Here is a 24,592-nt window from a genome sequence, read left to right as displayed (position 1 = left end):
AATCATTGAAGAAACAGCTGACAGAAGAGCACCAGGATACTCTTTTTTCCCCCCCATGACCATAAATTTAAAAGCCAAAGCAGAAAGATAAACAGTAAGAAAGATTCATAACTTGCATTGTTCATTTTGATAATATTAAAAAGCTCCAGATGAAAAGAGTGCAAAAGTAGAACATGTTTCTTTTGGTACAACTCACAAAGAAGTTGGACATATGCTTGTAGGTGCTAATGGCTGCCAGGAGGCAGGTTCTGATCTTTCAGCTGTCATGCTCTGGATTAAAACTGATGGATGGATTTGGCATCTTTTAAAAGGTGAAATGAAAGGGTCAAAAGAGCCCCAGACCTTGTTATAAAGCAGTTGCTGGAAACAGGAGGAAGACTCCTAGAATAATTTGAACCTGACATGTGGAACCAACCAAAAATGCTGGGAGACCTCTCAGTGAATGGCTGCCAATGCTTCATTTTAAGGGTTAGTGAGAGGAAAAGGCAGGGAAATGGAACATCTCTGGTGATTGTGGCCTTCAGGGGGAGTGGAAAGCCTGGGCTCCTGAAGGCAGGGAGCTGGCTGGGCAGGCAGGACTGGAAACTGTGAGCAAGGAAACTGCTGCTGTATTTTCTTGCTGCGCAGGGACTCTGTGAATAGAGAAGATCACACAATGAAAATATCCTCTTCAGTCCCCCAGCACACCATCAAAGCTCTGAATGTGTAGTTAACACCTATTCTGAAAGGTGGAAATGGGATTTTCTTCCCAAATGCTAGCTGAGAGACTAAACATCATTCCCTGTACACTTTATTTCAAGGGTTTGAAAGTATCTGAGGGCAGACTTGTCCAAGCTGCTCTGCTTCATTTTGAGCAGCTGCTGGAATTGCTGGTAGGAGGACATCCTCCACCTGTGCCAGTAACCTGCAGCCACAGCCTTTCCCTCACACAGGGGGAACCTCATGCTCTAGTTAGGAAAAACTGGAACCAGCACAGTCTTACCTGCTGTCCTAGTACTAATGTGCAAAACATTTCTCTGTTTCACAAGGGCAACAAGGGGACAGCAAAGTTGCTTTTAAAATGCAGAAAAGGCAACGAATTTCATTATGTAAAACGCCAGCTGGCAGAGAAGCAACATTACATGACATAACCTGTATTTCAGTGGCCAGAATTAGGTAATTCTTTATACAGTGCAGGTTATGTTTCAAAAGGCATTCTTCAGAGTAGGCTGAAAGAGTCTACTCTAAATGGGGAAAAAATGAGAATCAAAGTAATGTTTGGAAAAAAGTTGCTGAATTAAGATCAGTTCAGTAGAGATTCATTCCTATGGTAAGAAATTCATCTTTGTTCGATTTTTTACTGTTATTGGAAAGACAAAAAACATTTTCTTGCTTTTTTGCTTCTGCACAACACAGGAGTCTTTCAGCACAGGCACTGAGAACAAGAAGCTAGGAATCACACATCTTCCCAGCTACAGCAAGCACCAAGTCAAGGTTCCCCTGGGACTCTGTTCTCATGGTGGATGCCCTGGGATAAGTCTGACTTTCTGCAAGGCCTCTGTGCTTATGGCTTTAAAAACCACATAGTTCAAGGACCAGAAGGTTGTCTAGGAAAAAATCCAAGAACCATAAAGTCAAAGGGGTCATAAGGCTCCTGAAATGAAGTTTTATTATCCAGTATGTGAGATTCCTTTTATTTTGCTCTAAACCTCTTCAGCATTAGATAAAGTCTTCTCAGCTGAGGCATCTGGCTGTGAAACAAATTCCAGAGGAGATTGGGTAAAACTAATTTTGGCCATCTAAAGGAAAAGCTGCAGTCTTTTGCTTTACAGAAAGCCTTGCTGGAAGAATGATGCTGCTTTCATTATTCTTCAGTTTAGTCCCAGCAAGCACCCAGAAAGTCTCTCAACCAAAGCCAATAAATTGATAACTTCACCCAGAGAACATTTACTTTCTTTGAAAAGGAGTGAGTACCTAGACTGCTTGGCCATCCAGGAGCTTGCTGTCAATATCCATCATACCTGAAAGGAGCTCAGATACTCTGGAATTGGGTGTGAGAAGTGAAGGTAAGGTGATTAAAAGGCAGGCAGTGTACCTAGATGTTGTGATGCTGCACACTTATGTGTAAACACATCCTTCCCTATACCTACCCACCTGCATGTTCACTCTCCTGTAGAGGAAAATGAACTTCTAGTAAAATAGCAGCTTTTTGGACAGCAAAGACAAATTAGTGCCAGTTGCTGAAGTTGTGCAGACTGGACCCAACTCACACACAATTCTACTGTCTCCCATGGGCTTGGGCAAGGGGCATTACTGGAAAATTCTTCAGCCTAGTAAGGCTCTCTGATTTCTATCTGCTATTGGTTGTTTGAGCTGACAGCAATGAAATAACAAAGAGAAGTCTGAGGGCAATCAAAAGAGACTTCAGGGCCTTGGGACCATTGGCAGAGGGATAGGGAGCACAGGTGCTGGCTCCCTTGATCCTTCCAGTTACAAGGAATAATGCTGTTAGGCAGATCCATCAGGTCAATATGTGGCTCCAAGACCGGTGTAATTGGAAAAAGTTTGAGTTTGTCGACCATGAGATGATCCACTCAACACCTGGTCTACTGAGCACTGATGTGATGCACCTGTCTCAGAGACGGAACAGAGCTGTGGCACAGGAGCTCGTGGGACTCCTTGAGACAGCTTCAAACTAGCTTGGAAGGGGGAAAGGGATAAAACCAGGGCTCACCTGTGAGGAGTGAGGGCACCGTGTGCCAAAAACTTGAGGGAATGAGCCCCACTGTGATCCCTTAATCTGCTTTACAAGGTATTGGCTACAATGTACCACACCTGAAATGTTTCCACACTAGGCATAAGGAGCAAAGCCAAGGTGCTTGAAGCTTTGACCCAGTCTGGGGAGATAAGTCCTGTTACTGCAGTGCCATTTTGGATGTTTCTAGGCTCTTGAGGAGGGATAGGCAGGGCAGGAGAGGCAGAGGGATGATACTGTATGGAACAGAAGGGTTAGAATATATGGAGCTCACTGCTGATGATGGAACAGTTGAGAGCCTCTGGATTACAATCAAGTGGCAAACAAATGTGGATGTCATTGTGGGAGTCAGCTACTCCCACAGACCTACAGCCAGGATGATGATACAGATGAATAAGGCTTTGAGGAGCTAAGGGACACACCTCCAAGCCAACTGCCCCCTGTCCTTACTGGGGCTTCAACTTGCCAGAAATTAACTGGAAGCATCACAGCTGGTACAATGAGGCCAGAAGATTCTAAAACACCTGCATGTGCTTTAAACTGCCCATGGCATTGCCATGGGTGTGAGTTGCTCCTTTGAGTTCAGTCTATTACCAATGTCATCAAGTAGCACCTGTAAAATTGGGAACTAAATGCATAATTAAGAACCCCTTGAAATGAAAGAAACCACGAATTTTAACCTCCCTGGCACAGAAACTCTTATTTCAAAAAATGTAATGACTAACTGGTCTCTTAACTTTTACTTGAGGTTATAACAGTAGTTCAGTGTATAGACTCCTTACATCATTCTGTGTGCAACAGGAGACCAGTACAAATATTCCAGAGAGGTGGTAAAACCATATTGAGTTTTTCCAGCCACCCTGACATCCTGAAGGCAGAACTCAAAGGTAACTGTGACCTGAGCTCTCTATTCAGCCTTTTATTGACTTAATGGCTCACAGGGAAAATTACAATGCTGCTAAAACTGGGTTGGTTCAAAGGAAGAGCATGAGAAAGCCCTGCAGTGATATGCACTGTTTATGCAGTGAGTTTTTATATATGGCATTCCTGGAAAATGTGAAAAATTTTCAGAATATAAATAATTTTTCCCCCAAAAGGGTTTTGAAATGCCATGCTTTAGATTAACAGTGAGGTAAATTAGCTTGTTCAATGACTATGTTTATTTTCTTAGGGATGAGATGGAATGTTATAAGTAATTTAATTCAAGTAAGGACAAGAAACATGGTCATAGGTCTCCACAGCAGTCAAATTAATTTCCTCTGCCTTTTGTTCTGGTTCATACAAACATCCAAAGCCACCATCAAAGTAGCAAGCTCATTTCTAAAACAACCTATTGGCTTAGCAGCTAATTGTAAGTGGTAGCTAAGATCAGTGCAAACCTGTAAGAGTACTACATTTACCTGCAGGTTTAAAAAAAGACCCTGGCCTGCACAGTTTATAAAAACTCCCTGTCCTGCACTGTGAATTTTAGTATTGAAAGCTGAATTAAAAAAAAAAAAACCATCAGGATGTCCCTTATTTTATGAAGGGTAAAAAGAAAGCATTTGTTTCTGCAATAAGATTATCAGAATTAAATACTGTGATGTCAGACTAAGTAGCATTACTTTAGCTCCTGTATGGTTGAGTGATTTTACTATAATAGTTTCTCATAATAATGCTTTTTATCTGTAATACATAGGGGATAGAGAGACTGACAGAGCTATAATCTTTCTTTCAAAAGCACGGTGTTAAATGAAGAGGGTTCAAGTGAAAATATAATTTGGAAAGGAAGATAAAGACAGTCCTATATAAGACTGTGTCATCATTTCAAGTGAAAGATGTTAGCTCTGAAAATAATAAAATAATGCCATATATTACGAAGATAAGTCAACTTCAAATGTGTACTTCAGGGCCTGGAATTTATTTGTTTGTGGCAAAAGGCTGTGTATGCTTATGTGTACACAGCTACTCTTGCCACTGCTATTTGCTGTTTGTGCAGGGCTGTGTGTGCTGAGCATTGAATGCGTTTTTGAAGACCAGGGTCCTGCCACAAAAAACCCTTTCCTAGACACCTACTAGAATGAACAAATGTGTTCTCCTGGTTTCACAGCTGGCTGTGTGTAAAAGCAAAGATCCTCTATGTGTACTGAGGCAAACTAAACCTGGAACAGCTTCTGTGTGGATGGCATCTTCTACTGGCCTTCTTCCATTGCTCTCCCAAAACTCCTGGGGCTGTCTTTCCCATGATCTTTTAAGAGTATATGGCCATTGGTGAATAAAAGGCAAATATGGAGTGCTCCTGAACTATCCCCTGACCATCACAACCACTCAATGCCTTCACAATTTTAATGCTGCAAAAGAGATTTTAGACTGTCCTAAGGAATCAGGTGTGCTCACACCTAGGATTTCTGCATTACACCACCCAAAGTTAAAGCATTTCATTGCATCCAGAGAAGGGCGATGGAGCTGGTAGAGGGTCTGGAGCACAGATCTGAGGAGAAGCAGCTGAGGGAGCTGGGGATGTTCCGCCTGGAGAAAAGGAGGCTCAGGGGGGACTTTTGTTGATCCCTGATGCAGGAAGGAGGCTGTAGCCAGGTGGGGGTTGGCCTCTTCTTCAGAAAATGACAGGATAAGAGGACACAGTCTTAAGGTGTGCCTGGGGAGGTTTAGGTTGGACATGAGGATGAGTTTCTCCACAGAAAGGGTGATTAGACATTGGAATGGGCTGCACAGGGAGGTGGTGGAGACCCATCGCTGGAGGTGTTTAAGGAAAGACTGGACATGGCACTCAATGCCGCGGTTTAATTGACATGGTGGTGTTTGGTCATAGTTGGACTTGAATTGCAGAGGTCTTTTCCAACCTAATGGATTCCATGATCCCAGGAAGTTATCACCAATTTTAATGTGCACACATCTACGATTTTTGCATCAGGCCACCCAGATGTGTCAAAGTGCAGAGCTCCAGCATTTCACCTTTCCTGGGCCTGCGTGTGACTGTGCATGTAAGAAGAACATGGAATCATGGAATCTTTCAGGTTCTTAAAGACCTCTGAGACCACCGAGTCCAACCATTAACCCAGCACTGCCAAGCACACCACCAGACCATGTGGCAAACTACTAAACTATAGCAAAGCACCACAGCTACACGTTTATTAAGCACTTCCAGAGATGGTGATCCAGGCAGTGGCTCTCGGCACCTCAGGGCACAGCAGTGCCCTCAGCGTGTGGTGCAACCTCCATTTTCAGCCTGCCTTGTGTGGGATTTGGGAGCGGTGGTGTCTGTGTTGTTCTGAGGGATGGTTGCACAGAGGCAGTATGACAAAAGAGCCCTACATTTAAGGGCTGTGTTATGTCGGAACAGCAGGGGGTCTGTGCCCCTCACACGGGGCTTTGCCTAAAACATCCCCTCACGCCTCATCCCCGAGCGCTGCGGCCCCTTTAAGGAGTCACATGGCTTTTGGGCGGCGCTGTAGTCCCTTGACCGGGGTGGCAACGCTGGCCGGCGCGGCTAACGGCAGACCGGAGGACTACAACTCCCAGCAGCCATCGCGGAGACGGATGAGCTCATCCGCCGCGCCCTGGTGGGTGTCGCGATGCACGCTGGGAACTGTAGTCCAATGCCAGTACCGGTGGTAGGTTACGGCGAGGTGCAGAACTACGCCTCCCAGCGTGCCGAGCGTGGCCGGTTCCCGTCAGCGCCGAGGGGGAGCCCCCCAACGTAAAGGGGGATCACTTTCCCCTTGTGTCCGCCATATTGGACGGTAACTCTGCCCAGCGGCGCCGGGGCCGAGCGAGTCTCCGTGGCCGTGACAGCCCCGCTTCGCCCGCGCCGCCCGGGGAGCTCCGGCCCCGCCCGGCCTCGCCAGCCCCGGGCGCTTGGCGCGACCCCGCGCCCCTTCCCCCCACCTCCTCCTCCTCCTCCTCCTCCCCGGCGCTCCCTCCTCCCGTGCCCGGGTGTCAGCACCATGAGTCCGGCCGACGCCAAGCGCGGAGCGAAGCGCCGGAAGAACAAGCGGGGCGGCGGCCTCGGCAGCACCGGCGGGCCAGGACCCAGCGGCGGCACCGGCGGGCTGGGCAAGGCCGGGGGTGCGGCGGCAGCGGCCCCCGCCCCGCCGGGCGCGGTGGGCGCCCTGCTGACAGCTCCGGGCGGCGGCAGCGGAGCCCCGGGCGGCGGCGGGGCCGCGGCGGGACACGGCGAGGTGAGCGGGGCCGGGGCGGGCGCGGTGACATCGCACACCCGCGCTGGCAGCCGGGGCTGCACCGCCACATCCCCCCGTGCCCCCGGGCCGCTCGGGCCCCGGCGGGGTCTCGGGGCTGGGCCCGGGGCTGCGGGGAGGGGGCGGCGGGGCTGGGGCTGGGGCTGGGCAGCGGCCGCAGCTCCCCACCCTTTGTGGGGGAAGGGCCGCGCCGGCTGCGCGGGGCCGCCGCGTCCTGGGGTTTGTCCTGAAAGCGGCTTCGGCCTCCCCAGCCGCGGGGTCTCACCTTAATGGAGGAGATGGAACAGATAGGCGGGCAGGCCTTGAGAAAGCAAAAAGACACCTCCATTACGCCCTTTTTGCAGTAGCCAACTTCATTATTAAGCATAGGAGGTCCATTGTAGCTTGGACTGTGGTTGGCACTCTGGTGCCTTGGAATAATTCAGATCTGTTACATTATATCATATTATGGTGAAATTTATTCGAGCAGATTGTGTAGTTTAACTGATATTTTTTCCAAGAAAAAATACTCAAGGATCAAGCCCTTAAAAAGGTGTCCTATTGGTTCAAGTAGCAAAAGAGCACTTAAGTTCATGTTCCTTTCTCTTGTGAAGGTTACCTCAAGTTTTTTGTTATCAACACAGAGCTTGTGTTCAGGTATCATATTTACAGCAGCATTTCCTGCTGACAGCATCTTCAGACTTCCATGTGCATGTCATACCACCTGCTCCGTTTCCTCTTGCTCTCATGAACTTGTTGAGCACGTGAAGGGGAAATGAAAGAATTGGCTTTTGTGATGTAGCATGTCTGAAATGCCATAATATAACAAATGGGTTTATTTTTTTCTCCATGTAGTTTTGTGCCCATCTATTTTGCTGGGTCAACCAACAATCAATCTGGTGATTGTAGGTTGATTCCCCCCCCCCCCCCTTTAAAGCTTGGGTTCATACACTTTCATACTTGGCTGCTGTACTTTTGATTAACTGTTTCTGTATGTCTGTCCTAATCTGACACTTAACTTCATGCATAATTTCCTTTTGGGACAGTAGCCCATATGTGACTTAGATACCCAGAAGAATGATGTGCCTAATGGCAAGAGGTTTGCAGGTTTTTATTTGCAGCTTTGCAAGTCATCACTCAACACTATTCTAACTAAACCTGTACGAGGAAGATGTGTCTTGTTTTGTTTTGTGTCTTAGATCACAAGCCTTTACAGGCACAGGTTCCTAGATATTGGTAGACATCATCATGCCAAGGGGAATAAAACCAGCAGGGAAATGATGCTCAGGATGGGACATTGATGTGGCTTCACTACCCCCAATATTTTGATGTTTGTGGCTTGTGGTTATGTGTAGTCTAGAACTTTGGTTCTCATCAGACTGTATGGGATCTTTCTGAAATTGATCTTAAAAGCCAAAATCATTGCTAGTCTGCTCACTTTGTGTTCCTTATTTCTTTCAGGCAGTTCCAAATAAAATCTCTCTGAAAGTATGTCATGTCTTGAAAATTAAGTACTGTGTTTCAGCACTACATTTTTGGGAGAATACATCTGTCTATTACACTTGGTTACATGTTATTCATACTTTTATAAGTGTACACAACAGATGATTTAATGCATTTGTGACTTTGTCTTAATTGGTCTCTTTTTGCCTTTACTCTTAGATGTGTATGTGAGTTGTCAAATGTTTCCATTTGTAGTGTGATACAAGGGATTCTGAAGACTGATGGACAAGTGTGGAGTTAAGTCAGCTAAACAAACAGATTAGTTAGTTAAACTAGAATACACCTGCAGCACAGATGTTGCTCAATCAAACAGTAAGCATGTTAGAATGAGGTTTTGAGGATAGGTAAATCCCTGTGCTCAGTTTCTTTGAAGGTAAATGCTTATACCCCATAATGCTGCTTTAAAGTTGGTGTTGCTTACTCCATAGTGGTTTCAGTGACCTCTTTCTTGACGTTGTCAATAGCTCTCCAATGGTTGTGACATGAAAATTGCCAGTACTTAAAAATTTGCTGATAATCTTGTTGCAAAGGTGAAATCTTAAAGTGTCATTGGATGACTCTTGCTGATGTGAGAATAGGATCACCTTAATGGTGTGTTAAAATTGGGTAGTTTAAGTACATGGTCAAAACAAGACTTGGTTTTTTGAGTGAAAGACTAGCAGATGTTTTTTCTGGATGAAGTTGAGAAGGAAAACTGTATTTTACAGGACAGATCAGTTCTAAATCAGGTGCAATGTTTGTTTTGGCTGAATGGAGAGTAAGCAGCACACTCATAGCTGCAAAGTAGTAACCAGACTTGCTTTACTTTGATCTTCCCCAGAATAATGTGGAGTTCCCTTTGGTGGGTAAGAGAAATCATCAACCAGTTCTTTGCTGAACTAACTTAAATATTTAATTTTTGAAAAGATGTGTGTTCTACTTGTTCTCATGCTCTCATTGCTCTCACGGAGTTTCCAGCTTTTGTCACTTACCTGGTTTTAGAGCAGCCATTCTGGGTGGGGTGGGCACATCCTTCTGATTGTGTTCTGTTAGGTGATTCTTGCAAATCTTGTCTAAAAGAATGAAACAGGATGTTAAATGAATAATCCTGTGTGTGGTCTACATTCTTGTGTGTCAATAATTGTTCAGGATAATGTATACTTGAACCTCCTTTATAAAACAGGTTGACTGTAGTTTAAAAATGAATGTATTTATGGTTCAGACTGAAAGCTCATGTGCCAGCATTGAAATTCCAGCTAACCCTGTTAGAGCTAACAAATAAATTTGAATTGATGTTTTTATACATCTTATCTGGAGGGTTTTTGAACACTGTAGGCTAAATTCTGCATTAGAGTATATGCTGAGTCTTGTTCTGGGATGCAAGTGGGCAACTCCTAACGGGATCTTCCTGGAAGCAATGTTATTCCATGCACATGCTTTGTAACATCTGAGTTCATCCTCTGAGGCACTGTTAGATGCTTGGGAGTGCTAGTGCAGTTAAGGGTGCATTGGCAGTGTATCAGTGCAAGGAGTCTCAGTTTTGAAAACCTGTAACTGTGTCAACTTTAACTGGAACTGGAAACCAAGACATTTAGTTGTCCAGTGCTGCTGCAGGACTTTTCTAGGATTTTTTCTTTTTAATATGTGTATTTATAGAAATAGATGTTGCTTTCTGTTCTGTTTTGGTTTTAATTCAGTAATGCATTGTATCAGGCTTTCTTAATTTGATCCTATGAATTTTTGACGGACAGTTGGATTATTGATGTTGTGAGAGGCATTTGATTATCTCTAGCAAACACTGCATAATTCATACATATACTATAGCAAAATTGGCTATTCATTAGTATGTTCAGGTATTTTGGAGGGAAGAATGGTGTATCAGTAGCTGATCAACTACAGAAATACTTTTTGTTACAGGTCTGACCAATCTTGTGTTATTAAAAGGAATAATTTAGTAGCCATTTTACAATTCTCTCACTTGCATTTTTCAAAGTATTGTATGTCAAATGTAGTAATGTATTGAATCTTCTTACATTGGAGAGCTCTTTGAGAATTTCATAAAATACTTCAGCAGACTTTTTTTTTTATTATGAGGTACTGCTTTTTAAACAGAGATTCTATGCATAGCAGAATGTACATTGCCAATTTCTTCAGCAGCTTTGTAGGTTGTTGTGTTTTAGTGATATGTGTGTCTGATTTGTGATTTCAGATTTTCCCTGTTCTCTCTTCCCCTTCCATGATTCAAACACTCAGAAAAGGAGCTTTGTCAGGAGCTCAGAAGTTCAGCAAATAGCTAGCTTTTGTGCTTTTATGTAGGGCCGCCTCCTCTCCAGAAGCAAACTTCTTTTGGCCAATTTTTGTCAAGGTTCAGGTAAACTAGATAAATTTAAACAATAAAACAGTATTCTAACCTCTGCTCCTCAGGCTGAGGCAGCTGGTACTTATAAACACTGACTTGAAGAAAAACAAGCCTTTGTGACAGTCAGGTAGTAAATGTCTTCCTCTGATTAAAGGTAGTTCACTTTTTTTTTTTGTAATAGACATGCCCTGAAAGAGCTTATGCTCTGCTTTTTGTAATAAAAGGAGACAGAATGGGATAAAACTATTAGGATTTGCTTTAGATGGTATGGTTGAGTTAACTTGCTAATTTAGAAACAGAATCTAAACAGAACATTTCAAACTTTAAAACAAGCTTAGTGGTTGCATAACACTGACATTATTAGCTCTTTCATAGCTTCTTCCCATGCTCAGTTAAGGCATTTTTCAGCTAATAGACCTGAGACCAGAGGCACAGAACCAGCGATTGGGTCAGATCTCGTAATGCTGCTCCTGGGAAGGGAGTGCCTGTGTGTACTCATGACCTTGATGTGTATCAAGTCCCTGAGCAGTGCATTTCTCCCCCACCTCCTGCACCTGCAAAATCATGGTCACCTGATAATGACAATAATTGGTTGTGAATTGTTAAATGAAGCAACCAAAATATCAAAAGTGTGTCTGAAAATAATGGCATCTGGTTCAGAGGTGTCTAATCCCTATCAGCTAAGGATCCTCTTTTGGCTTTGTTAGGAGACATTTAATTCCAAGTGTGAAAGCAGAGAATTTTTTTTCTCCTTGCTGTATTGGATGCAAAATGTAAGAGATTGAGAGAGAGAATTTTTTACTCTAAAAAACATAGTGACTCCCTTCCTCTCCTCCCTTTTGTTTCCTGACTGTGGAGGCAAAACCTTGGTGATTTAATTTGGAACTAGATTAGTTTGAAAAGTTAGTTCTGAAGTAGGTGTATATTGATGGGAATATCCAGGGTTCTTACACTGTAAATTTTTTGACCCCAAACAGTACGTAAAGCTTTATGTAAGTATTTAATACTGCATTATTTTCTTGGTTATGGAAGTTTTCCTGTTGTAGTGGTATCTCATCTTGGGGGGAGTCTTTGGATGCTTTCTCCTTTACAACAGGAGATCCAGTCAGCTTCTCTTCTGCCTGCCAAGGAGACCTGAGAGGATCTGGAAATTCAGTTTGGTGTGCTTGGTGCCTATGACAGTAATGTTCAGACTTTGATATGTGTGTTTAGCAAGGGTGGTCCTGAGCAAATACAGACCTGCTGAAGACATATTGTGGAGATGTGATTGGGAGAAATAACTGGGAAATGAACTTGCTTTGCTTAGGATGTACAGGACTTCATGGATGTGCTAGGCAGTGTTCTGGGTTTGTATGGATCTGAGTAATCAAAGAAGGTTTAATATTTATTGGGGCTCCTTCTCTGATGGGAAAGGAGGTCACATATCCCCTTTTATTAAGGTAATGGAAACAGTCCCTACATTTTCCTTGTGGCATTTTTTTTTAATAGTGACTAAGGTAGCTGTGGACTGGTCTGTTTTGAGAAAAAATATTCCATATGTGGAATTTTCCTAGGATAATGAAACATAATGAAATATTTTAGTTAAATGTCTCAAAGAATACTGCAGTTCAGTTCCTTCTTTGCTGCAAATGAAGAGTTCAACAGGGAAATGACATTTATGATGTTACTCTTAATGGTAATACAGGAACTGCCTAAATTGAGGCTTTTCTGAGAATGCAGTAGAATAAATAGGCCCTTTTTTGACACAACAATCACTTAATTTTGTGTTGTGAAAATTCAAGGCAGCCTATGACATTACTGACCTTCACCTCCTCCCCTGTGAGGAAACACATGAGAAATACTATCAAAGATACATCTGAGCAGCGTACCTTTACCCGAGGTAAATATTTTTTCCTAAATATTGTCTTGTTATTTACTTTTTAATAGAGGATGTACAGCTGCTTTAGTGATGCCAAAGTTAGTCCAGGCACTGTTTTGCAGAGTGGATTTTAGGGGGAATATTAATGGGGCAGCCTGTGAGCCGCTTCTAAGCTGTTGAACTGAAGTTGTCCATGTTGGACTGGTGAGAAACTTCCTTGGGGTGGGAACTTTAACCATGTTCTTAAATAATCAGGTCCCCTTGTTTTGTAAAAGCCACAAAGATAGTTCTCTCCATCTCAAAATTCCTAGCAATGCTAGAACCTGCTCAGGCATCTGAGAGGCAGTTCCTGTTCTGCACCACTCTGTAGAGGGGCTGTCTCTCTCCACTCTTTATTGAAGGGAGCCTGGAGACATTTTGGTACAAGCTGAGTGCTGAAGTTGGATAAGGTGAAAAACCTGTGTAGGAGGCCGTGCTTAGCCTCTACCTGCCTACTCAGTTATGGTTTCTTCCTCTTAAAAAAAACAAAAAAGTTGGAACTCAAATTGGTTTTGATACAAGCCCCCCTTAGGTCATATATTAAATCTTAGAGTAACTTTGCTCATTATAATCAGGAAATAAAAGATTACTTCATTGTACATTTTTCAGAAAATCTCTGTGTGCTTTCATGAAGTATTCCTATACACAGTCTCTCCTCAGGCCTAGAGGAACAAGCCACAATAGATTGTGGGTGCCTCTGTATTGTTACTTACTGTGGAAGGTCACAAAGTCCTCATGCACAGTAGTTGTTTTTTGCATTAGTCCTCCTTTCACACACTAATATGTTGAACTGGCTTGTAGTAGCTTTGACAGGCGGTTACTTGCAAAGGATGTTCAAAAACATGAGACAACAATCATCCAGGTAAATAATTAAGTTTTTACAAAGTCACAAATGTAATTATTTTGAAGTCCAGAGCTGTGGACTGCCTGGATCTTGAGCAAACTTGTCACTTAAGGCATCTGGACTTGAGGGCTTCTCTTATGGACTCATCTCCTACTCCTCTTAGAACGTGCCTGTGGGAGGTGAATTTCTTGTGGTCCAGGAGGAGCCACAATGGGCAGTGAGGACTAATTTCTGGGAGGGTTCCTGGATGACAGTTGCTTGTAGGAAAAAGCTGCTGGCTTTTTTTTTCTTTAACTGCTTTGGCAGCAGTTCAGTGGTCTGTGTTGAGCTGCAGACAGATGGAGGATGTGATCAGCTGTTGGGGCAGTGTTTGCTGCTCTAAATAGCTGTTTCTTCTCTTCTCCAGGGAAAGGTAGCAGGCTGCATAGAAGTGTCTGGCTGGCAGCACAGAACACATCACTGTTCTAGATGTAAATTTTCAGATGCCCATCTTTATTCTTCCAGATATTAATTATGCCTACAGTATCAAAAGTGATTGTTTTGTCATGGCTTGCATTGCAATGTCAGCTTTGCTCACTTTGATTCCTCAGTCAGTTGTTGCTCTTTTTGGAAATAGTAGCTTCTCTACTTAAAGCAAGACCAAACTGTAGAGAACTGGGAAGTGTTTGGTTTATGTCACAAACCTGTATATGTGCTGTAGACATGGGCTATTAACATATGCATGCACTAGAATATAAAATTCTAGTGATTGATATCTGTTATTAAATGATAAATGATTGATAAGTTAGCTGTAGTGGTTAAATCCAGTGGTTGTCATTTAAAAATGTCAAGGGCTCCATGGAACCATAACTATTTGTAATTTTATGAATTAGGAATAAAGACCCTGGCAACTGAACCCCACTCAAAGGGTTTTCCTACTTAAAGTTCTGTGGACAGCAGTGAATTAATTGAGATATGTTTTTTGTATAGTTACGTTCTTACTTCCTCCTCAAGGTTTTACCTCCTTTAGGAATCTGCAGGCATAGCAGAAGTAACCTCTAAAGTTAGTCCTCAGAAAGGGTACTGGAAAGTAAGAAGTGAGTAGTAGGCACATTTCTCTGCAGCATCAGGAGCTGAAGGAGGTTTTACAGTACTGGGAATCTCAGTTATAACACTCATAAAGCTATTGAGAAGAGGGGAAATGCATATGGCATGTTGTGTTAGGACTATCTATCTCCTGAGCCAGCTTTTATAAAAAATGGTTATCTAAGCTAATATATGATCTGGATTTAGGGTAGTCAGCTGCCTCTCAGGTGGGCTTGGCACAGCTGTGTGCTGGCAGGGCTGGCTGCTGCCAGAGCTAGTGCAGGATAACTCAGTTGTTAGTGTTGAGCTCTGCCCACCAGCCATCATTTAGGAGCTCTAAACATGGATATTTGCCAGCCAGACTCACATCTGAACAAGACCCTGAAGCGGCACCTTTTTTATAGAAAAACACGGCTTTCTTGGGGACTGGTCTTTTTTGCTCTGCTTTTATTCTCCTTGTATGTGAGAAGAAACAGGTGGTAGATACAGAGTTCGTAAGTTAACAGAAGTCTGTGGGTAGTGAATGAGGGTGGGGTCTTTAGAGGGATAGAATAAGACTAAAATGTGAGGTTTTTTTCCTCTTGGGTGAAGTAGGAAATGAGTTAATGTGAATGAGGGGAGAAGACTGTAAAAGGGCAGGCACTGTTGATGGTACATGAAATATGCTTGGCCTTTTGAAGTGGACAGTTGAGTTCAAGAAAGAAAGACAGACTGTTGAATGCACTAGCTAAAAAACATGGCATGATGTAGACTTGTGTTTTGAATTTTGTCACGTGCCTCAGGTTTGAATGTCTTTCATGGTCCCAGGATTGTAAAGTGAGGGGAGGAAAAGAAGGCTGTCAGTTGAATAACTTTCCTGAAAGCAGTTTGTTAATTAATACAAGCCATAACTCTAAAGTCTGTGTATTAGGGGATATTTCATCATGTGTAGCATTGCAATACGTTGGAAACCATATTATGCAGTGTCCATGTAGTGTTGTAAAGTGCTGTAAGGCTCTACCTTGACTCCTGTTCTGCGTTCAGCTTTGTGCTGAAACTGCATCAGTGATGGCTCCTTAGAGGCAAAAGATGTGGCTTTAGGCAGGGGTGCCAGACTTGAATACACTCTGCCACCCACTTCTCTCTTTGAGGCTTTTTTCAAAGAGAGAGACCTAGTACAAACAGCAGTGTGTTCATGTGGTTGAAGTCAGTGCACTAACTGTGGGCACTACAAACTTTGATTTCTTCTGTATTTTGGGGCTAAAATAATTAAGATTTTAAAGTGGGAATTTTTTTTAATGCCAAAGCTTGTTTTCTGTGGTGGTGGGGTATTATTGAGTTTGTTGGTTTCTTTCTTTCTTTCCCTCTGTGCAGAAATAAAAGCATGAGCTCTCAGAGCAGAAGTCTTGCTAAGCTACGGAGGTGATGATGCCATTGAATTTTACAGAGAATTGCTGCAGTTGGATGGGACCACTGGTGTGGTCATCTGGTCCCACCTGCCTGCTGGAGTAGGGTCTTCCTAGAGCACCTTGCACAGGTGGTTTCCAGACAGTTCTGGAATATCTCCCGTGAGGAAGAATCCAGCATCTCTGGGCAGCCTGTTCCAGGGTTCAGTCACCTGCATAGTGAGGAAGCTCTTTACAGGTTGAACTTCTGTGCATCAATTCCCAGCTCTTGCCTCTTGTGCTATTGCCTGGCATCACTGAGTAGAACCTGGTTCCATGTGCTTGCCACCCTCCTCTCAGGTGCTTATAGACATTGATAAGATGTATTCTTTGTCGTCTTTTCTTCTTGAGGCTGAGCAGGTAGTTCAGATATTTCTACTATTAGGTGCTTTTTTTCCACTGAGATTGGTAGTTTAATTGAAAAATGCCTTGAGAAAAACATGTTGTAATAGGCAGACTTTTGTTAGTTTATGAATATTAAAGGAAGTTAAGGAAATCTCTTTCAAGTTCTGCAACTATATTAAACTTAACAGTTGACAATTTCAAATGTGTTGTAGGGAATATTTCAGTGAGATAGATATGACACTCTGAATTTGGGTAGCATAATGATGCAAGCCCAGAGACACTTCCATGGGCAGATGCATGAGTGAGAATGTGTTAAGCCCTCAAGGAAAAAGCTCATGGTGAGCTGATGTGCATGAGGCTTTTTGGAACATGGTGGTTTTGAATATGGGCTAAAGAGGTTGCTATGTAAGTGTAGAAATGAAGTAATATTTTGTATGTGTGCATGGAAATTATTTTTGAATAGGAGAACACACATACATGTGGGCTGCCAATGGAGAAAGTACCTGGGAAAATATTTAAAGGTTCTTTGCCACACTGTGTCTCATCCTGACACCAGTCACAGGAAACAGAAGAGTTCACCTTAAAAAGCAGTTCTGAGTCACAGTACAGTTCTGCCAGCCTTTAGTGTTTAATTGGTGTGGAGTTAATGACCAAAAGATTTCTTAATTGCCATAATGCTTCCAGGCTGCTTATCTTCAATAAGCTGCTGCCACAACAGATGGTGGTTTAGCTGAGGTTCACTTGAAGTTTTTCACAATTTTGTTTTCGTGGCTTTAACTTATCTCTGTGGCTGTAGCTAATGTATAGTTGAAACCCAGATCTTTACTGGAATAGGCTTCAAATGAATTAAGGTTTTAGTTTGTCATCCAGCAAGAGACAGAACTCTCCTTTACTGTCAAGGAAAACTTTGCAGTTTTATCTATGTAATCATCTTTATTTTATCTTCACATTTTTTCCTGGCTATTCCCAAGATTTGGCTCCACTATACTGTCATTCTCCACTTCTTTTTAGGGAGTCTGCAGGGAATTGTGCTGGTGTCTGCTGTGATTGGAGACAGCTTGCAGCACAGCCTGAAGCTGACTAGGCTGGGGGTTTTTAGCATCATAATAGTCTGAGCCACAGGAATGAAAGTGGACAAAGTTTAAGTTCCATAATTTTTAGATATAAAAAAAGCTGTCAGAAAGATTCTTATGTTTTCAAAGGAAAAAAATACAATTCTTTTTCTCTCTGGAAAACAGGCTGCCATGCTTCTACAGTATACACTAATTAGAGATTTGAAACGTTATGTACGAGGGTATGGAACTTTGTACTAAGAAACATTGCATAGTAACTGAGTTAAAGATTAATTATTATTTAATGTTTCAGAAGTGCTGTCATTGGTGACCTAGCTTACTGCTTTTCAGAATTATGCAGAAATTATGACAATCACACGCTGAATATTATTTAGGCTGCTTGTTGTATGTTTTCTGTGAACTTGATGGCTGCATCTTAAAAATGGAGAGGAACATTCTTCTGTCAATATTTAAAGTAATTCTGAGCCTATGTTTTCATTTTTATTCAGGTGAAAAAAATCTAGTGGTTGTATAAGATTTAGGCGATTGTTCTGATCCGTAGAAATTTGTTAAAACCTTGCTAGAAATTGCCTGTGGTAATTTATTCTTTAAGTAGAATGTTCAGACAGAAGTCTGAATGTGTGTATGCCTTTGTGGCTTTTAACTAAGGTTGCAGAAATGAGGCTTTGTCTAAATGTGAAGCCAGTTTGTTTTGAAACAAGCTCTGAAGTCAGTGGGTTGCACTTGTTGGTGTTACCTGTTGGTCAGATTGGCTCATCCTCTCAGTCAGTAAGGTGTTACTGATGATTTGACAGCTAAGCTGCAAAAGTCCATGGAAGGCTGTGTCTGCTCTGCTGAAGTCCAGAAGATCCTAACTGGTTAGACCTCCTTTGCACTGAAAACACTAAAAAAAAGAAAAAAAAATCAAAGAAATTTACTCCTAACCCTGCTTATATTTGTGATAATCCTGAGAAAAATCAACATCCTGATCATGAGCTTTTTCCATGAGGGTTTAGCTTAGAGAAATAGCACATAAATAGTGTACAATGTTACAAAATGGAGGATACAGAATCCCATTGTCAATTAAGTTGGGAAAGACCTCTGAGATCATGGAGTCCCGCCTTGACTGATCACCACCATGTCAACTAAACCATAGCACTAAGTGCCATGTCCAGTCATTTCTGGAGTGCCTTCAGGGATGGTGACTCTACTGCTTCTATGGGCAGTCCATTCCAGTGTTTAACAGCTGTTTTCACAAAGAAATTCCTTCTTATGTCCAACCTAAACCTCCCCTGGCACAGCTTGAGGCCATTTCCTGTTGCTGGGTGCCTGTGAGAAGAGACTGAGCCCCAGCTGGCTACAGCTTCCTGTCAGGGAGTTGTAGAAGCAGTAACATCACCCCTGAGCCTCCTTTTCTCCAGGCTAAACACCCCCAGCACCCTCAGCCACTCTTCATGGAGTTACCCTCCAGACCCCTCTCCAGCTCCCTGTCCCTCCTCTGGACCTCAGTAACTTCCTTGTAGAGAGAGCTGAACACCAGGACTCAGTGCTGAGGGTGGCAGTCACTGCCCTGGTTCTGCTGGCCACACCACCGCTGATTTAATTTTAATGTGATTTAATTAATAATAATTAATCCAGCTGCCATTGGCCTTCTTGGCCACCTGGGCACACCTGGCTCATGTGCAGCCACTCTCACCCAGCACCCCCAGGTCCCTTTCCAGGGCCCTTTCCAGCCACTCTGGCCCAGCTGTGGCACTGCAGGGGTTGCTGTGAGCCAGGGGCAGGACCCAGCACTCGGCCTTGTTGAACCTCAGAGCCCTGGGCCCACTGATCCAGCCTGTCCAGATCCCTCTGCTGAGCCTTCCTACTTTCCAGCAGATCAACACTCCCACTCCAACCCTCATTATGTGAGGTATTCTCCTAACAATAAAAAATAATTCCCAAATAATTGTACTTTTACATTTTAATTGTTTTCCCAAGTAAGGGATGAATTTGTCTGATGGAATTTTTTTTCCTGTGGTTTCTTTGTTACTCATGTATTTCCTTCTTTTTTATAGCAGGAAATTAGTCTTCACTGTTTTATTTTGCATGCATTGTCTTGTCTCTGACACTTCTGCCACAAATATATTCTTTGTATAATGTGCTTGAGTAGTTTAACTTTTCAAAGTTACAGGCAAAGTTTTTTTCGTGTTGGTATTAACTCATGACCAGCAAGAAATAGTTGATGCAATGGACTGCCTTTATTAATGCTTTTAAGACTTTATTTATGACTAGAAATTGTCCTTGTCTTAATTTTTTCACCAAAATGACTGTTGCATAGTGGTGTTTGTGACATGAGAAAGTTTGCATAGCTCTAGCAGTAATCTGTTAATGAAAGTTACTACATGATCAGAAAGGTTTTAGGTCTGATGATTATTTCTTTTGTAGGTGTTTCTGCTTAGTGGAATTTACTGGAGTTTAGTGGAGTACAAATCCCTGTTGTTAAAGCCTGAGAGGATCGCTGGAAGATTTCTGGCACATGTTGTGCCTGCCCTTCCAATAGGCTCTTGGGATTCTTTCCCTCTTAAGCAAAATTTGACTGACACTATTGAACAGGAAGCATCTTGGTAGCACCTCTTTATGGAAAACCAGTCCTTGTGCTCAGACCTCCTGAGCTAGTTGGAAATTACACTGGTTAGGCTTCCAGCTCCACAATACTGCCATGAACAGGGCTGGGAGAGGCAGAAAGGATGTCTGTGTCCCACTGTGGGGGGGATTTATCCTTCTAATTAGACTTTATTTTTCCATTTTCGTAATCTCTCTTTCATTTGAGCGCTTGTGAGAGAGAGCATGTGTGTGGGTAACTGTGAGCAGGCACTGAACAGGCAGGTAGCCTGACCCCCACAGGGTATCAGGAGCTGTCTAGCTTCCAGGGGAGTTGAGCTTTTTGCCTCTGGTTTTTCCCTCTGTGAATCATATCAGGTAGACTCCACTAATTCTTGAGTTTTTAATCTTCTTTTAAAATATTAAAGCACATTAGTATTTGTAAATATATACCTTGATACATATTAAAAGGAGATGATTTGTTGGAGGAATACAATTGATTTTCTTTAAGATAATTTTATGGTGTGGGTTTTGGTTTTTGTTTGTGTTTGTTTGTTTGTTTGGGGTTTTTTTGGTCATTGTTGTTTTGGGGTTTTTAATTGCACTCTAGGAAGTAGACAAAAATCCAAGCAGCCATCTTTGTAAACCATCTCCTTAAATCTGACACCAAAGTTGATTATAATATTCCAGAATCTCTTATCAGTGCTCTAAAGTCTTAACTTCAAGGTTTTTTCCATGCTTATTTTTATCTCATTCATCTGTCTTCTGCCCAGTGGAGACAGAACTGATTCTACTTTTTGTTACTTGTTTGTTTAACTTGCTCTTAAAATGACCTCTTTGATGGAGACTCCACAACCTCACCAGGCAGCCTATTTTGACTCTTAACTACTTTGCTGTTAATTTTCTATTGCATAGAATTCTCCCTTGCTGCAGTTCAAACATTTTGTTGCTTTTTCTGTTTGCTGTGGATGGAGAGAAGTGACTCTTCTTTCTCTCTCCTCAGTGTTTTGGTGAGTAAGGTTGGTGTCCCCAGTTCTCTCAGCCTTTCCTGGCAGGAAATAATAATAATAGGAATATTAATAATAATATTGTCTGTGTCTGGTGGTAGTTCTGTTGTGGCTTTTCTCCAGCTGTTCCTGTCTGGCTCCCAGACCTGTGCTCAGAGTGAGTTGCAGTTGTCCCTCTGAGACTGAGGAGCAGTATTAGGTGAAAGGATTATGTCCTGTGTCACATAAGCTATGCATCCCAAGGTAGCATTCATTCTTTCCATCAGCCTGACCTTGTTGACTCCTCTTTTGCATATAGTCACTTAGGACTATTTGGAAATTTGTGGTTATTGTCAAGATCCTGCTATTTAATTTGGTCATGAGAAAGTTTCAGTACTTAAGACTGTCAAAGACATTAATCAAGTAAATCATGACATTTATTCTTCCTCCCCTGTGTAAATCTTTCACTGAAGTAAATTTTACTGGTTTGACATAACCAAGGTGGCTGTTCCTTCTCTCCATATCATCTAAGTGCTTAAAAAGATGGTTTGGGTATATTTAACTTTTCTGGGAACTGATAACAGTCTATTCCTCAGGTGTTTCTACCTTCACTATCCTTTTTTTCTCCTTCAATTTTTGGAGGTTTTTTGGGTGGTGTTTTTTTGTCTGTTTATTTCTTTTTGTGAAGGGTTGGGTTTTCTTTGAGGAATGAGGTTGTTTCTTTGTTTTAAATAAAGGGTTTAAATAGTTCACCTCTTTCTAAACTAATTATCTAAGACATTCTCCATTAGTTTTCAAATATAGGATTATTGATTTTGAGGTGGCTCAAAGGATTTCCTGAGCAAGTTTCTTGAATGCTATCAGATGTAGCCTACTGGAAAAAATATAAGTATGGCTCTTTCCAATAGTCAGTTGATTCTGGGTGGATATTTTTACTCATTTACTTGTGCTAATTGTGCTGGTCACGTGCTTGTAGTTGATCTCTTTGAGGATTGTTCTTCATCAATATGTTTTCTCTCTTCGTTCAGTAATGGAGAAATTCTGGTAGTAGTAGTATACTGATAGAATGATTTCTTAGTAGCCTCAAGCTGTTTAGTAAGAATTCTTATGTTTTGTGCCTTTAGCCTTTTATATTTGTCCCTCTTATTCTCTTGCCATTGTTATGCTTGCTGCTGCATTCATATGTGCTTTTTCTGAGTCATTATTCTCTTGCTGTGCTTGGTTTTCTTGAATTTGTTTGTTTCTATTGTGTCATTTGAGAATTAACTCTTCCTTCCCATAGACTTGTCTCTGTGAGCTCTTAGTGATGTGAAATCTGTCTCTTGCTATTCTTCCTTCCTTTCCCTCTTCAGTAACCATTGAATTGATGGTTCACTTCCAGTGAAACTCTTATTGTTTACTGTCAAATACTTTTTTCTTGCTGCTACAGCTAAAGGAAGTGTCTTGAGTTGCTTTCAGTGTTTTAAAAATGAACGTTCCTTGATCCATTCCCAGTAGATGCCTAGATTCTTACCTCTTTGTAACAAAAAGTGTTACAGGTTTTTCTTTCCCCTTTCAGAAAGGATATTTGTCTGTTAGCCTTTTTTTGATGGTCTGTGGTAAGCTTGCACATTGATAGCACTCATGTGCTTTCCTCTTTTTATTATTTGCAGACTGGCAGGATACCTCTCTGCATTTGTGATGCTTGTATCCTTTGGGTGTTGGGCATAACAGTCCTCAGCATTTGTTTGGTTTGGGTTTTTGTTTGCATGTTTAGGTGTTTGTTGTGTTTTTTGGTGAACTGACTGGATCCTTTTTCTGTTAGTGTTCCAGTGGGAAAAGGATTCTTATGGAGTAGATCATTGTGTTATTCCCATTCAGAGAATTCTAACTCCTTTTCTTGTGCTTTATACATTAGTATGCATTTGTCTAAGACTGATGGATTGGTTACTTGGATTTATGAAATTTACTTTTGTGAATAATTACTTGTGCTTACTTTGAGGCTCTTGCTCTGGTGCATCATCTTTTGTTTTGCTCATCATCCTGGTGAAAAACAGTCTTCCCTCAAGCTGACAACCAGGGAAGGCTTTTTTTGTATGTGAATTCCTTGTAATGTACATTGTCACCTACCAGCAGACCCTCATCACATGGTCAGAGAAGCCAAAGCTGTCCTTTGATAGCATTTTCAAATTTGTGGGGTTGTCTGCAAGGAGAGTTTGTTCCTGACAGTGTTGGGGTGTGGAGAGCTGATTGGGAGCTTCCTGTTTGTTCTGAGTTGTTGTTAGTAGTTTCCATGAAGGGTAGCCAGTGTGGTGATTGACATTTGAGTAGCTTTTATTTTCTTGGGTTTGAAAGAGGCAAAGAACATCTGGAGCCGTATGCACCCAAGTAGGGCCAGGATACAGCTGGTTCTTTATGGTGTTTTGTCTGGTACAGCTGTTTACTTGGCTTTGTCTTTTGCAGTCTCCTATTGAACTGCCTTAAAGACTTAACAGTCACAGATGTCTTGGTTCAGCTGCCTCCTGCTTCTCCTTAATGCCTCACCCCCCCCAGAACAAACCCCACAATCCAAATCTCGAAACCTGTTTCTAAGAATCTGTAATGTAGAACTATGGGCCCTGTATGTTTTCCTTGTAATCTCCCTCAGTATAGAAATACAGGCAAATATTCCTACAAATCCAGTCCAAGACATAAATTTGTCTTACTGTATCATTGTAACCTTTTCATCCTTGGATCAGGGAACATTCCAGATGAAAGTTTTGGAGATGCCACTTCCTTTTTTAGTTCCTTCGATGTGTGTTGAAATAATTATCTTCCTGCCGTTTACACCTTTGCATTTTGGTGAGGGGTAGCTGAACAGACTCCTTGGACACTCTGATCTCTGATTCTTGAGTTGCAGCAGTAAATTTGGGTCAAAAAACTTCAAGCTTCACATGTTTCCTCATTTAATTCAGTAAATGTCTGCTCCCTCCCATGGTGGTGCTTGAAGCAAACCACGTGTTGTGTTTCAGCAGTGTATTTCATGTGGCCAGGAGAAACTACTAAGTGATGTGATATATGAGGGTATGGTGAGCATTGAGAGCTTGGCAGTTTGAGGATAATGAAGTAGAAGGACTAATCTTGTGTGGCTATTAGCTTAACTTGGAGTTTTATTAACTTTGTAATGATTTATTAGAAACACAGCCTTTCAGTGCAGTTATGATGTTAAGGCTAACTTGCTGCATCCTGTGTCATTTTGCTGATTGCTCTTAACTATTGAAACTCGGACTCTGCTTCTTACTGATGCTGATTTTTGCAGAATTGAAGTGGCTTAGAAATAGAGAATTTCTCTGGCTTGTACTGTCAGTGTCATATCCTAGCACAGCATATGTAATTTGCCCGACATTTCTTTTTTTCTGTTGAGGGAAAAACATGGCTGGTTTTAGAAATTGCACTGGTGAATCAGTTGGAAAATGGTCTCTCCCATGTCCAGAATGTGGCTTTACTTAATGCTTTATGAGATTTTTTCTGTCAGAAGTATGTATGTTTAACCCTTGAACAGTTAACAAATGAGGCCATTTTCTTGTAACATTCCTGGAGCAGGGCATCTGCAATTGTAGCATGGAAATTACACAGTCAGGTAGGTAATTCCTACATGTTGTCTTACACATCTTAAACTTGCCTTTGG

General features: G+C 42.1%; 1 protein-coding gene across 2 annotated transcripts in view; it reads left to right on the top strand.

Moving 5' to 3' along the window:
• Window positions 1-6,426: 6,426 nt before the first annotated feature.
• Window positions 6,427-24,592, top strand: part of FAM193A (family with sequence similarity 193 member A) — a 77,338-nt gene continuing 59,172 nt past the window's right edge. Inside the window, exon 1 of one of the 2 annotated variants that reach the window (XM_074541654.1) lies at window positions 6,427-6,912. In XM_074541654.1, the coding sequence (XP_074397755.1) occupies window positions 6,679-6,912 (234 nt within the window). In that variant the 5' untranslated portion in view covers window positions 6,427-6,678. The remainder of the gene's footprint in view (window positions 6,913-24,592) is intronic. The other variant, XM_074541653.1, reaches the window with a different exon arrangement.

Source organism: Zonotrichia albicollis, chromosome 5 (assembly GCF_047830755.1).
Source record: "Zonotrichia albicollis isolate bZonAlb1 chromosome 5, bZonAlb1.hap1, whole genome shotgun sequence".
Taxonomy (NCBI): domain Eukaryota; kingdom Metazoa; phylum Chordata; class Aves; order Passeriformes; family Passerellidae; genus Zonotrichia; species Zonotrichia albicollis.
This window is presented reverse-complemented; position numbering and strand designations above follow the sequence as displayed.